General features: G+C 33.8%; 1 protein-coding gene across 1 annotated transcript; it reads right to left on the bottom strand.

Moving 5' to 3' along the window:
- Nucleotides 1–3,496: 3,496 nt before the first annotated feature.
- On the bottom strand, nucleotides 3,497–12,334 carry LOC114299055 (Tetratricopeptide repeat (TPR)-like superfamily protein). The gene is made up of 4 exons (XM_028243723.2): nucleotides 12,056–12,334; nucleotides 9,489–9,613; nucleotides 5,479–5,725; nucleotides 3,497–3,946 (listed from the first exon to the last, which is right to left on the bottom strand). The coding sequence occupies exons 1-4, from the start codon at nucleotides 12,168–12,170 to the stop codon at nucleotides 3,723–3,725; spliced, it is 711 nt and encodes a 236-aa protein (XP_028099524.1). The 5' UTR covers nucleotides 12,171–12,334; the 3' UTR covers nucleotides 3,497–3,722.
- Nucleotides 12,335–14,390: the final 2,056 nt, after the last annotated feature.

The following is a 14,390-nucleotide window of genomic DNA, read 5'->3' as shown; positions in this document are numbered from 1 at the left end:
CCTTGACCTCACGATTTTTTTTTTTTTAAAAAAAAAAAAGTTAAGAAGAACTTAACTAGAAAATAAAATACAAGACTCCCCACAAAATCAACCCACACAACCCGAACCCAAAAACCAACACCAAAATACCCAAGCTTAACAAACTATCTCCCAATGCTGCTGCACTCCCAATCCACCTGAGCTGCCAAGACCATCATCAGCCTCTTCTCCACTCTGCTGATTACCCTTTGCTGGCTCACCTACCCTGGTACACCATCCTCCTTGCCTCTATAACCATCTTTTGACTCCAAGCTAGCAACCTATTTGAAGGCCAACTTCTCTGCAAGCCCTTGAACAATAAACTCACACACCCCCGATAGGACACCCACCACCACTTCCATGGTTGAAACACCTCCTTATAGAACACCCAACTCCACTCCACTTCCGATTCAAACCTCCGAACACTCACAGCAACCGAACACACCTGATGACGAACAAAACCCGCTGCCATTGCGGAACAAAACCCACTACCAACTTCAGCTCCATGGTTGGACACCTCTGTTCCGATCCAAACCCTGAACACACCTGCTGTAGAAGCTCTAAAGTTAACACCCAAAAGAACAACCAAACCGCCAAGGCACCGCCATACATCTGAAAGAAGTTCACCCCTCAAATACCCACTAGAAAAGGAGCGCTCGAATGAAATCTTAGATCTGGATCGAAAATCTAGATCTAGATCTGAACTCTTAGATCTAAGATCTGGACCGAAACATCACCAAAGATCTGAACCAAAGATTCATCCCTCAAACTCCCACTCGCACAGGAACGCCCGAATGAAACTCCTAGCCATATTAGAACAACCGCTAACCCAGACCAAAACCGACCACCATCTACTCTGTTTTGACCCCTAAACCAAGCACCCCCTGGTGAAACAAAACAAAACAACCCCAATGGGAGCTGGACCAGCAGCACCGCAACACACCTAAATGGGAAAATAATGTGGGAATCAAGTTGTTATAAGAAAAGACCAAAGAGGGAGCTGGACTAGCCGACGGCCATAGCCAAAAGCGGGGGCTGGCCAGCCAAAAGTGAGGCCCGGGAGTGGAGGTTTTTAGAGAGAGAGAGAGAGAGAGAGGTTTTAAAAACTACTGCTTTATCATAGTTTAGTACACTTTCTTACTAACCCAATCATACAGGCTTTATAACTACAATATAACATAAAGGAATGGTTTCCCTTGAATTGGAGGGTACTGTTAGTCCCGTGAAAATTTATTATAGATCTCGTTTTAATAATTCAAACTTTTAAGATGTCGGATATCGATAGGTATGTGATCAAATTAGTTTTGTATAAAAAAAAATAAACGGTGAAAAATAAACAGCTTACAAAAATCTGATTTAATCACATAACTACCGATATCCGATCAACATTATTTTTTACAAATATATAGTATTCAACGATTTTTACATATTCAACGGTTCAAATTATCGAAACGAGATCCGTGATGAACCCCTATGAATTTAATAATATCCTCCAATCTGATCCCGAATTAGAACTAATGTAAAATTTTGTTGTTAACAGAAGTGATACTCTCACAACCCAAACTCAAAATCTCAAACTAAGAGCTTTTCTTTACTTTTTTTTTTTTCCAAAAAGAAAATGAAAAATAGTACTCCCTCCGTCCCAAAATAATGGTCCCTTTTGGGGAATCCAACTTTTTTTGGTAGTACAATTATTGTACTTTTAAAAAGTTGGTTTTCAAAAATTACCCTTTGATAGTATACTTTTTTGAGAATATCAATGTCATAATTGTACTTTTTATATTATTTATGAATTTAAAAGAAGGGCAAAATGAAAAATTTATATTATTTTTATACTTGATTTTTGAAGAGGGACTAATATTTTGAGACAATGAAAAATGGAATAAGGGACTAATATTATGGGACGGAGGGAGTAATATTGTATGGTGATATGATTGTTATACCTAATATTTTTGTTGAATTGGTGGGACAAGTGGTAAATATCTTTAATTAGTTTATTGATTGGTATAATCGAAGTTGCATCATGAGTGGTATGAACAAACCTTTTTGTATAAAGGTAAGGTTGGGATTGAAACATTGGTCTTTTCCTTCGTACGTTTTGTTTTGTCTTGTCATGTCAAGTGGAAGAGAATGATGAGATTGGAATGAACTTTTTTGTATATGTAATGATGAACACTTCCAATGTCTTTTTAAAATTGTAAAGTCTCGTTTGAAAATCGAATTTTTTAGTTAAAAAATTATTAAATTAATCAAAAAAATTAATAATTCATATTAAAAAATTAATTTTTTTTTTCTATTTTTTAAACATCTTTTCATAAAAAATCAAAAAATCATCACAAACATACTAATTTTTTTTAGCTCATATTTTAACTAAATAGTCAAAAAATTACTAAATTAGCCTGTTCCCAAACGAGGACTAAATTAAGTAAAAGAAATAATGTACCACTTTTTTCTTTTTGAATATTTTTATGTTTTTGGCTACAAGGCCACTTGTTAACAGAATAGATTTTAATAATGTAGAGGATTAATCATAACTAATTCTATACATAATTAAGCATAATACAAAGATTTCCTGAAAATCGGGTAGCACAAATCTCCCGTTATTTGGGTATGCTTCGTACCTTTGTTCTTCCATGTGCCCTCTAATCCTCAGTTCATGGGGGTGAATCTTCCACAACAAATGTAATTTGTATTTCAATAATGAAATGAAAATCTCTGTTTCATGATTAACAGTTCTTAATGAATAGCATCAATAAATTTTTATTTAAATTCAAAAAATAAATAAGACAAGTTTTTAAAGAAAATACTCAGAATATGTATTTCAAGTACTCTGATCTTCTTTCATTTCCATTCAATCACCCCCTTTTTTTTTTCCCACTCATATGCATGTTTTGGATGATAGAAGAATCTGCAAAAAGGTCACCTGAGCAGTTCCACAACTTAACCTTGTCTGTGAAAATTGACAATTCATGGTAAAAAGGATCTAACAGTTGTCAATATTTTGGCACAAGAGGTCAAAGAGATTTAACGACAATATCCTTGGCCCTGTTTCCTTGTGTGACACTATCCTAGGTCCTGTTTCCCTGTTTTGGCTGAAGATTTTTTGTCTGCAAATCTCCATGTTGCTTATTCCAAAACACTCACAATCGCTAGATTATTTCTCGAGATTTTCACATCTCAAAACATGATCTTACTATTGTTAAAATTTTGAAATAAGAGAACAAACCAATTTAGAAAAAAGAGCCTCTGTCACCACGTCTCTGTCCCCTTATCTCAAGATATTGTAAGTCGTCTGATCATGTATTATGGTTTTTATGTCTCGAGATTCTTATATAAATGAAGTTGTTAAAGCAGAAATCTTGTGTTCAATTCATATTGGTGACTTCTGACCTACACGATAATTGTGAATGATTTCAAAATGACCTCCCCTTGGAGAGGTTCCTCGTCATAATAAAAATATAACAATATAGGGGGACAATTAGTGAAAACCTTCCTCTAATAGTTGGGTAAAGTCGAAACGAATTTAACAATACAAAAATATAATACAAAAAACAGTAAAGACCCATCACCAATCTCAGTTTTCCTTCACCATAGTCATTTCACTATTTTTCTATAACACTTGAGAAAATAATTGCAATAAAATAGCACCCTACCTCCTTTGTCATTAGAAGATACAACAGTGTGGATAATTACGATGAAAGAGGCTACCGGCATCCGAGTTCAGCTCTTCCTTCTTCACTGATAGTAGTGTTTGTACAAAGCTTCTGAAGATCAATGTAGCCTATGATGGTGTCCTCAAACACAGCATCTTCCAATTGAGCTTCATTAAAGGTGGAACCTGACAGTACTGTATTCCTAAACACAGCTCCTTTGAGGTCGGCTTTCGCAAAATTAACGCGATCCAAAACTGCATTTGAGAAGTCTACACCTGCAATCGATTTGGATCACCCTCTCAGTTGCAATCGATTCTTAAGAATTCAAGCTTAATTTGCTTCGAGAATTAGTACTATGGTCAGAAAAGTATTGTTATAGATCTACCTAAAGAAAAGCATTGTTATATATCTCATCTAGTGTTATTGTTAGGTGAGTGTTCAATCACTTAGTGGGTTGACCTGTGCTAAAGTCTCTGTTGAGATTGAAGAGAAAAAAGAAATCCCAAGATCTTTTATGCTTAAGGTTATCGTGACCCTTATGAATTAAAGTTGAGGTGCCATGGAAGTCTGATGAGTGTGGACAATGCAAACTTTTGGTCATGCTTTAAATTCTTGTCCATACAAACTAATGCCTCAAACAAACTACAATAGAGAGCCAAAGAGAGTAGTGTAGAAATTGAAAAGCTGAGTAGGAAGAACTGAAGAAAAGAAAAGGTAAGGGAGTGGTGAATGATCCCCAAATGTAGGGCAAATATGAGATCAATGACTTCATCTTCAAAATATTTCTATATACTTTCTCCAATGACTTCGTCTTCAAAATATTTCTATATACTTTCTTTCAAAGAAGAGAAAGTGCCAGGGGTTGATAGTAAGAATCGGGAATGCTCTACATCTTCAGGTTCTTCGATAAAAATTTATGATGTGTAATATGATTAGTGTAGAAAAAGTGGAGACCTGAGAAGCTAGTATGGAGGTGAACAGTAGCGCCCCAGCAAATGAGGTGGTTGAGACAGAAACCACTCCTTAAAGGGGAGGGACCAAGCACAATAAGGATAGCTCTCCATCCAATAAGGACAAAAATAAAAGGAGGCTTGAGGATAAGATTCTCAATCTTAAACTTGAAAGTGAGCAGGCTATTGTGAACATATCCATCAAGACAAAGGAAGTAATGCTCAAAATTTTCTAGCAAGCCTACAAACTCAAAGAAGAAAGACGTTGAAGGTTGATGTTTCCGAGATTCTGCATTGATGTAGTTTGGTGGTTTTATGTTGTATGTTTCAAACCAACTGGGGCTAGTCCAATTGGCCAAAATCCTACACCTCAATAGGAGGTCAAGGGTTCAAGTCTTGCCCCAAGCAAGACTCTCCCCCTTCCCCATACCCCAAAAAAAAAAACATGTGCGCTTTATTGTCCCATAATGGATTTGTGAGAGGGTGTGTTCTTAGTGTCTTTTGACCTAGGCTCTCGACTTGCTAGAGTTTATCTTCTGTAGGCTAGACGTGTGTTGTGTGTCTTCCCCACTACGAGAGTTTGCCTCCAGGTATGTCTTAATGTCCATTGTTTATATTTCTACTTTCTAGTAATAAAAAACTCACTCCCCAAAAAAAAAAAAAGCATCCAACCAAAGGCACATTACTGAATTATTGTGAGAATTCAGTTTTTGTTAGAATTAGAACTGCAGATACAAAAACCACATCTCCTAAGTAGAACATGTGCATAGATGGACATATAATGATCTCTGAACCAGTGGAAAACATCCATCAATAAGAAGAAGAAGAATCACAAAAAGGAAGATAAAGGAACTCACCCTTGAAGCTAGCTCCAACAGCATAAGCCTTTGACATTACCACTTCCGTCATGTCTGCACCATCAAACTTGGCCTCTGACATAAGTGCTGCTGCAAGAGACTTTCCCTTGAGGTTGGATTTATCATTTGTGTAATCGCAGAAGCGGAGATCAATTGGCTTGTCATAAACACCATTTGCTTGACCTATTGTGTTACCAACAAATGCACGCTCACATCGGTTGGGCTCTGTTGATAGAGGAGGGAGCCTCTGCAAGGAAAAGACATAATTTACTTCGGCCTTCATTCCATAAGACCACAAACTAGTTTCCTGGGATTCACACCCACGCACGCACACATGGAAGCACACAAGCAACACGCACAAACCAAGGAGGAGAAACACATAGAATTTACGTGGTTTGACACAAACCTACCTACGTCCACAGGGAAGAGAGATATCTCCACCATAAAAAGGAAATATTACAAGTATGAGACCAAAAACTCAAGAACAATTACTGAGGCCTAAAACAATCCCCATTTCTTTGTTGAAGGATAAATGAGCTGTAAAACAATCACCTACTTTCATGGTCACTCTCAGTGTCTTGAGCCCCAAAGGTACACTGGCTATTGGCTACGGGCTACATCTTCGCAAACCCTTTCAATCTCGCTAATCACTAAAAACACACACATTACATTTATAGGAAAAACCTAGAAATTCTAGTTCTTAGTTGCCATACAATCAAGGTTCTGAAAAGCGGTTGCGGTCGCCGTAACGGTGGCGGTGATCCGGTTGCGGTTGCGGTTGCGGAGTGTAAAGGCCGTTGTATAACGGTTGCGGTAACCGGAACCGTGAATTTTTTTATTTTTCGCACAATTTAAAAAAAAATTATCGATGCTCATATTTTTTTTCCATGATCATATTTATTGGGTTAAAAATAAATATTGATCAATTTTTGTAAATTTTTAAGTATGATCCAACATATTTCATTTTTTTAAATCACTATAAATTGAGTTTTTTTACATTTTATTTTAATAATTAATGATTTTATATTATACAAAAAATCAATCACTAACTATTATATATAAGATAAACAATGACAAAAGTAAGAGAATAAATAAAAGCCTAAATATTTATATATATATATATATATACATATTTTAACCAAGCCAAATAAATAATTACCACACTTATTATTATTATGATTTTCAAACAATATATATATATAGACACACACAAACAAAATGGTTTAGTGATAGCAGTTGAATAGAATAGCATAGGTCTTACAAGTTCAACAAATCAATAACATGTTCTTCATCTTCTCTCTTCTCTCTCTCTATCTCTTGCTCTTTCATTTTTTCTCTTCATCTTCCCTCTTCTCTCTATCTCTCTTCTCCCATTTTTAGCTTTTTTTTGTGTGTTTTTTCGAAAGAAACAGTTTGGAACCGTTACGTAACGGTGTGTTACGGCCAAGGTTTTGAAAAGCGGTTGCGGTCGCCGTAACGGTGGCGGTGACGCGGTTGCGGTTGCGGGGTGTAAAGGCCGTAGTGTAACGGTTGCGGTAACCGGAACCGTGAATTTTTTTGTTTTTTACACAATTTGAAAAAAACTTACCGATACGTATATTTTTTTTCCATGATCATATTTATTGGGTTAAAAATAAATATTGATCAATTTTGTAAAATTTTAAGTATGATCCAATATATTTCATATTTTTAAATCACTATAAACTGAGTTTTTTATATTTTATTTTAATAATTAATGACTTTATATTATACAAAAAATCAATCACTAACTATTATATATAAGATAAACAATGACAAAAATAAGAGGATAAATAAGAGTCTAAATATATATATATATATATATACATATTTTAACCAAGCCAAATAGATAATGACCACATTTATTATTATTATTATTATTATTATTTTCAAACAATACATAGATAGACACACACAAACAAAATGATTTAGTGATAGCAGCTGAATAGAATAGCATAGGTCTTACAGTTTCAACAAATCAATAACATGTTCTTCATCTTCCCTTTTCTCTCTCTCTCTATCTTTTGCTCCTTCATTTTCTCTCTTTATCTTCCCTCTTCTCTCTATCCCTCTTCTCCCATTTTCAGCTTTTTTTTGTGTGTTTTTTTCGAAAGAAACAGTTTGGAACTGTTACGTAACGGTGTGTAACAGGCCGTTACGACTGTTACGGCACCATTACGACCGCTACGGCCGATACACCTGTGAATCTCAATCACACTGCAAAAGCGGCCGTAACGGGTGGCGGTAACCGCCAAAACCGTTACGTAACGGCGTTACGTAACGGTTGCGGCCGCTTTTTAAAACCTTGGTTACGGCTGTTACAGCACCGTTACGACCGCTACGGCAGTCGCTACGGCCGACACACCTGTGAATCTCAATCACACTGCAAAAGCAGTCGTAACAGGTGGCGGTAACCGCCAAAACCGCTACGTAACGGCGTTACGTAATGGTTGCGGCCGTTTTTTTAAACCTTGCATACAATTTATGATCACCATACACTAGTTGGATCACCTAATGGGTTCATGACCCCACAAACCTGACCTAAGTACATGTACCAGCCAATAACTCTATCGGTGTGCATAATACAAGACACACCCAACAACTAGTGGGTATTATTATCGTATTTTAGTATTATCAATGAAGAATGTGTAAAATGTGTAAATTTAGCTAAACCAAGATGAAGAACTTTGAAAATTATGGAGAAGAGAAAATTTGTTTCCAGAGGAATCCGGTTAATCTAATAGCAGTGGAGGACAAAGGAGGGTGTAGTAAAATATGAAGTTCGGCCAGGAAATTCCAAAAACAAAGGGAAGCCTATAGAATATCAATAAGATATTAAAATTCCCAGTTTTCTATACATGCCAGATAGGAAGATAACGTAAATTGTTTAAATGCAACAAGTGGGATCAAGGTTTTAAAAAGCGGCCGCAACCGTTACGTAATGCCGTTACGTAATTGTTTTGGCGGTTACCGCCACCTATTACGGCCGCTTTTGCAGTGTGATTGAGATTCACAGGTGTGTCAGCCGTAGCAGTCGTAACGGTGCTGTAACAGCCATAACACGCCGTAACAGCCGTTACGTAACGGTTCCAAATTGTTTCTTTCGAAAAAACACACAAAAAAATGCTAAAAATAGGGGAAGAGGGATAGAGGGATAGAGAGAAGAGGGAAGATAAAGAGAGACAATGAAGGAGCAAGAGATAGAGAGAGAGAAGAGGGAAGATGAAGAACATGTTATTAATTTGTTGAATTTGTAAGACCTATGCTATTCTATTCAACTGCTATCACTAAACCATTTTATTTGTGTGTGTCTATCTATATATTGTTTGAAAATCATAATAATAATAAGTGTGGTCATTATTTATTTGACTTGGTTAAAATATGTATATATATATAAATATTTAGGCTCTTATTTATTTTCTTACTTTTGTCATTATTTATCTCATATATAATAGTTAGTGATTGATTTTTTGTATAATATAAAGTCATTAATTATTAAAATAAAATGTTAAAAACTCAATTTATAGTGATTTAAAAAAATAAAATATATTGGATCATACTTAAAAATTTACAAAAATTGATTAATATTTATTTTTAACCCAATAAATATGATCATGGAAAAAAAATATAAGTATCGGTAAGTTTTTTTTAAATTGTGAGAAAAATAAAAAAATTCACGGTTCCGGTTACCGCAACCGTTACACTACGGCCTTTATACCCCGCAACTACAACCGCGTCACCGCCACCGTTACGGCGACTGCAACCGCTTTTCAGAACTTGAGTGGGATAGTGAGGGATTTGTGTTGGATTATTTCCTGTGTTTGGAGATGGAATTGCAGTTGGTCATTAGAACTGATGCCCCACTCATTGTCAAGTGCCTTAAGGCATACAAAACATAAGGCCATTATGTTCATATGCTGAAGAGTGCACAGTAAAAAAAAGAAAATGTAAATGGAATTTTTGAAAAGAAAAAATGAGAGCACGCTCTTAACCTGATTAGCAGCAATTACAGGTGAGGCAGTAGCCACTGCCCAAACAGCAAGAATGCCACAAGTGACATTCCTTAGTTCCTTCAAACTAGCTGAACTTTCCTCAAGTTTGTCACCATCCCTAGAGGCTGTTGCCACATAGAACAAACATAGTTAACATTGATTAGCTCAAGATTAGCTCGGTTAGATTGATATAGACAAAGCAAGGTGGAATTTGATTCACACTCAGAGGAAAGAGTAAAGGCATAAAAGGGGTATTAACATAAAAATATAATCCTCCATTTCATTACTGCAAAGTCAGAGGGAAAGCTAACATAATTCAACAGTTTATACAAACAATCCATTCCAATCCAATTAGCTGCAAATAGGCTGCAAAACGAACTAAGCTAATTGAGCTTGACTGATATTTGAGATTGGCTTGAAAGGTAAACAAGCCAAATTTGAGACCCTTTTAAAACTCATTAAGTTTTTGAGCCAAACTTGAACAGCCTACTACTCAATGGCCCCGTTTGGTAGAGCTGTGGGAAAGTGATTATAACTTATAACTTAACAGTTTATAGCTTATAGCTGTGAACATAAGCTGATTTTTTACTTATAAATTAAGCTTCTCCTCCCTCACTCAAATAATAAGTTGATTTTTGACTTACAAAAAGCTATAAGTTGTATTGTTTAGTTGAACCAAACACATCAAAATAGCTTAAATTAAGCTAAAAGCTGAAATAAACTGGAAATAAGCTCTACCAAACATGGCCAATGCACTATAAAAAATAAGCTACTTGAGTTCTTCTCATGTTCCAAGCTTTAACTCGTTTTAAAATGCATTAAGTTTTGAAGCCAAACTTGAACAACCGATTGGCTACTACTCAACTCACCTCAACTTGATTATATGAACTATAAATATTTGAGTTCCGCTGGTGATTGGCTCAATTAAGGCCATTCAAGATCGACTCAAAAGGTAAACAAGCCAAACTTAAATTCGCATTTTAAAACTCATTGGGTTCGTTTGGTTTGTATTTCTGAAAAAAATTTGAAAAATTTTCTCTACAAATAAGTTTTTAAAAGTAATCAAACCAAACAAATTTTTCCAAAAAAATTTCTCAAAACTTGTAAACCAAATAAGTTTTCCAAACAAATCTCTCTCACACACATCAAATCAATCACTTTTTCCAAAACTCTCTCTCAAAATAATTTTCCAAAACATCTTTTGAAAAAAACCAAACCAAACAACTTTTCGTACTTTTTATCTCTAAAACACATCTCTCAAACACAAACCAAACATACCCATTAAGTTTTCAAGTCAATCTTAAACAACCTACTACTTGACACGATTCAGTGCATTTAGGGACGAAGATAGGGGATGTCCATGGTGGCCATAGGCCCCCTTAAACTTTTCAAAATCATCAATTAATCCCATTTTGTGAACATTTTTATATTGTACATGGCAAAGTTTTTAAAGGCGAATGCATAATGTGAGGCGTTTTAGTCCTCAGGAGGCGAGACGTAAGCCTTCAAACGCTGAAGCGTAAGCATTTCAAATTCTAAATTTTTATATTTAGTAAATAATTTATATATTTTAAAACAATAAATAAATACATCAAAATTAAATATAAAAGTGTAAATACTTTTCTGCTGAAGGCTCACTGCAGAGAAGGAAGCTTTGCTCTTTTGAAAGTGAAATTGGTATTCTTAGCTTTAGTGATTGGGTTTCTCACTAAGCATTAACTTTATATTTTTTCTTAATTGATCATTTACTTAATTTTTCCTATAGCATATAATTGTAAAAAGGGCTTTTTTTATTTTGTACTTTTTTACGTTTAAACCATCTACTAGACTAAATTTAACAAGAACTTAAGATAAACTCTTCATATATGTACTCCTCACATGCATATGCGTAAAAGGTGTACAAGACGCACCTAAGGCGCATGTCTCAAATTGTGTGCGCAAGCCTTTGGGAATAAAGTCTAAAAATCAAAGCCTTGAGGCATTTTGCCTTAGCCTTGCCTCAAGGCGAGCCTCAGTAAAGCCTTTTAAAACGTTGGTACATGGAACAACCTCTAATTATTTTAAAAATTCTTCTATTGGCTCCTTATATTACATAAGTATTATAACAATGCATATAAGATGATTCTAAACTATTTATGTTTAACATAATAGTATCAATCTTATGATATCATTATTTTTATAATATTCATGAAGATAGAATTTTTATTTATACCAATTAATGAAATGCCTTAAAAAGGTTATAATTATACAGTTTAAAAATCGTATGATATAATTAGAATACATATTAAAAAAGACTGATATAAATTTTACTGATTTGTCTTATTAGTTTTATTGACAGTTGTAGTTGCAGTTGCAACAAGTTAAAATTTTGATTCTCTCCTACAAAACAAGCATTAAGTAATGAACCAAACCGCAAGTTTTCTTGAATTGAGATCATGTCTTATAAACCAGTTTTCGATACACATGATGTATTTCTAATCGAATGAAGAAAGTACATAGAAAAATGAAATACATACGCAGAAATTTAAACCCAAAATGAATTTTGTGGAGAGAAGTGACATTATTACCGGAGCAATTGATTCGGATCGGAGGCTGAAGATTGAGAGCCTTTAAACGGTGACGTGAATGTCGCAGAGAGAAAGCATTTTGGGAGATTGAAAAGGAAAGGATGGCCATTTTCATATCTGAGTATTTGTGCGTCTCTCAGTGTCTTTCAATTTATGACCTGTACTGTGGTTCTATCCATACTTCCCTCTCACGTGGCACGACACACTTCGGACAGCTTCAGCTTGTGGGTCATGTTTGGATGCAGGAGCAGATTAACCCAGCATATTCCACAACAGAAATAGGATAAATTACAAACACACTCCTGAAGTTTATTTAAATTACAAATTACTCATGTAATTTTAGAAATTACATTGTGCCCTTAGAATTTTTAATTTCATAACAAATAGGTCCTTTTATTAATAAATTATCAAATTAATTAACAGTTTTTAATAATATTACAATTTTATTTCAATTAATAATTCAGATAATTTTATTATTGTATAGGTGAACAGTTAGAAATTTTACTTTTTCAATTAATTCTGTTAAATAAAAAATTCTGATATGGAGGTATTTGTAATTTTCCAAACCCCAAAGAACAATTCGTATTTTAAACAAACCTCCAGGGTGTATTTGTAATTTACCCACAGAAATATTACTCAAAATTTACAAGTTATTCATAATGATATGGGGTGTTTTGGGAAGTTGGTAAAAAGCTGATTTTTGGCTTTTTACCAAGCTTTTTAGCTTTTTTTAAGTGATTTGGGAAGTTGGTAAAAAATTGATTTTTTTTATTTATGATTTAATATTTTGTAAACAACATTGATTCATCCCCCTTTTCCCCTCACCCCCTTTGACCCCCTCTCTCTCTCTCATTGGTTACATTTTCTTTTTCTTTTTTTTCCTGCTCCTCCAATCACCACCCGCCACGTGACAAAGGGGGTGAGGGGGTGACCCCCAAAAGGGGGTCCCAAGCATTATTCTTTTGCAAAAGTGTCACATCACTCTAAAATGATCAAAATATCCTTACTTTATAATTAGATTTACTATTTTGCTCTTTGGCATGTCAACACTATTTTAAATTAATTAATAATAATTTTTTCAGAGAGTAGTTCGGTAAATGAAGAAGCTGCGTTTTGGGGTCTTCCCAAATGGTGGGTTTTGGCTTTTTGCGTGGTGTTGCGTTTTTGTTGTTGTTGCCAAACATTGCGTTTTCTGTTTCTTCCCAAAACAGCACATGGTACGAGAAAAAATTATTTATTGATTCACGAGTGTGGCTATATTTTTGGCTAATCATAAATTATCATGTTTTTTTATGTTTTTAATCATCTAATATAAAATCGTGAATTCTATCCTTCCACCAATCACACTATACCTGGGGCACTACATGACTGTGGCTCCGGACTATCAAATAACTTCTTTAGTACGAGTTATATATTATTGAATTTATAATAAATTAAAAATTGATACATAATATGTCATATTATTATGAGTTCAATTGTAAAAATTTTCTGTCATGAAGTCCTTAATTCGCCCAACATGTGAAGCTAGTTTTTTTGCTTTTGTTACTCGGTGTTTATATTAATTTACACGCATCTTAATTAATTTCAAATGCTTGAAGTTAACGCTTAGACAAATTTTCATTAACTTCTTGTAATGACTTGAATTTGAGATTATTAAATTTTATTTTCAAATTTTTATTGTTCATCTAATCTTGAAATGGATTTATATCCTATTACAATCTACTCATAAATTTTTTATTTTTGGGGGGGCATATTTCTATAAAAGTGGTTAACAATTGGACTAGAGTGAAAAATTAAATAATTTAAGGATCAAATTACAAAATAGTTATATTAAAAAAAAATTATTTTTTTAGAGAGCAAAATATGCTTTATCTTAAAAATAATAATACCTCAACATGTAAGTAAAATAATAATTGATTTAAGAACAAAAATAAAAAATAAGTCAATGTTTTAGAGAGTAAAATATAATTTACTCTAAAAATGATAATACCTTACCGTGTAAGTATAATAATACTAATTGACTAAAGTAACCAAAGTGCAAAGTCATATTTCAAACGTCAAAATATAACTAATCGTAAAAATAATAATATCTTATCATATAAGTAAAATAAACTTATTTACATTAGGTCTTTAAATTATTAAAAAATATTATTTTAATTTTTAAATTATAAAAATGTACAAATAGAAATAAGTTATTAGTATGTTTCAGTTTAATCTATTATTCTGCTAGAGAGTTTAATTTGTTTACTTTCATAGTTTAAGAAATTTATTTGCACACTTTTATAATTTAAAATTAAAAAAAATAATATTTCTCAATAATTTTAAAATTTCATTT

This window comes from Camellia sinensis, chromosome 8 (assembly GCF_055761805.1).
Source record: "Camellia sinensis isolate YWXY chromosome 8, ASM5576180v1, whole genome shotgun sequence".
NCBI lineage: Eukaryota > Viridiplantae > Streptophyta > Magnoliopsida > Ericales > Theaceae > Camellia > Camellia sinensis.
The sequence above is the reverse complement of the archived record's forward strand: the minus strand, read 5'-3'. Positions and strand labels throughout refer to the sequence as shown.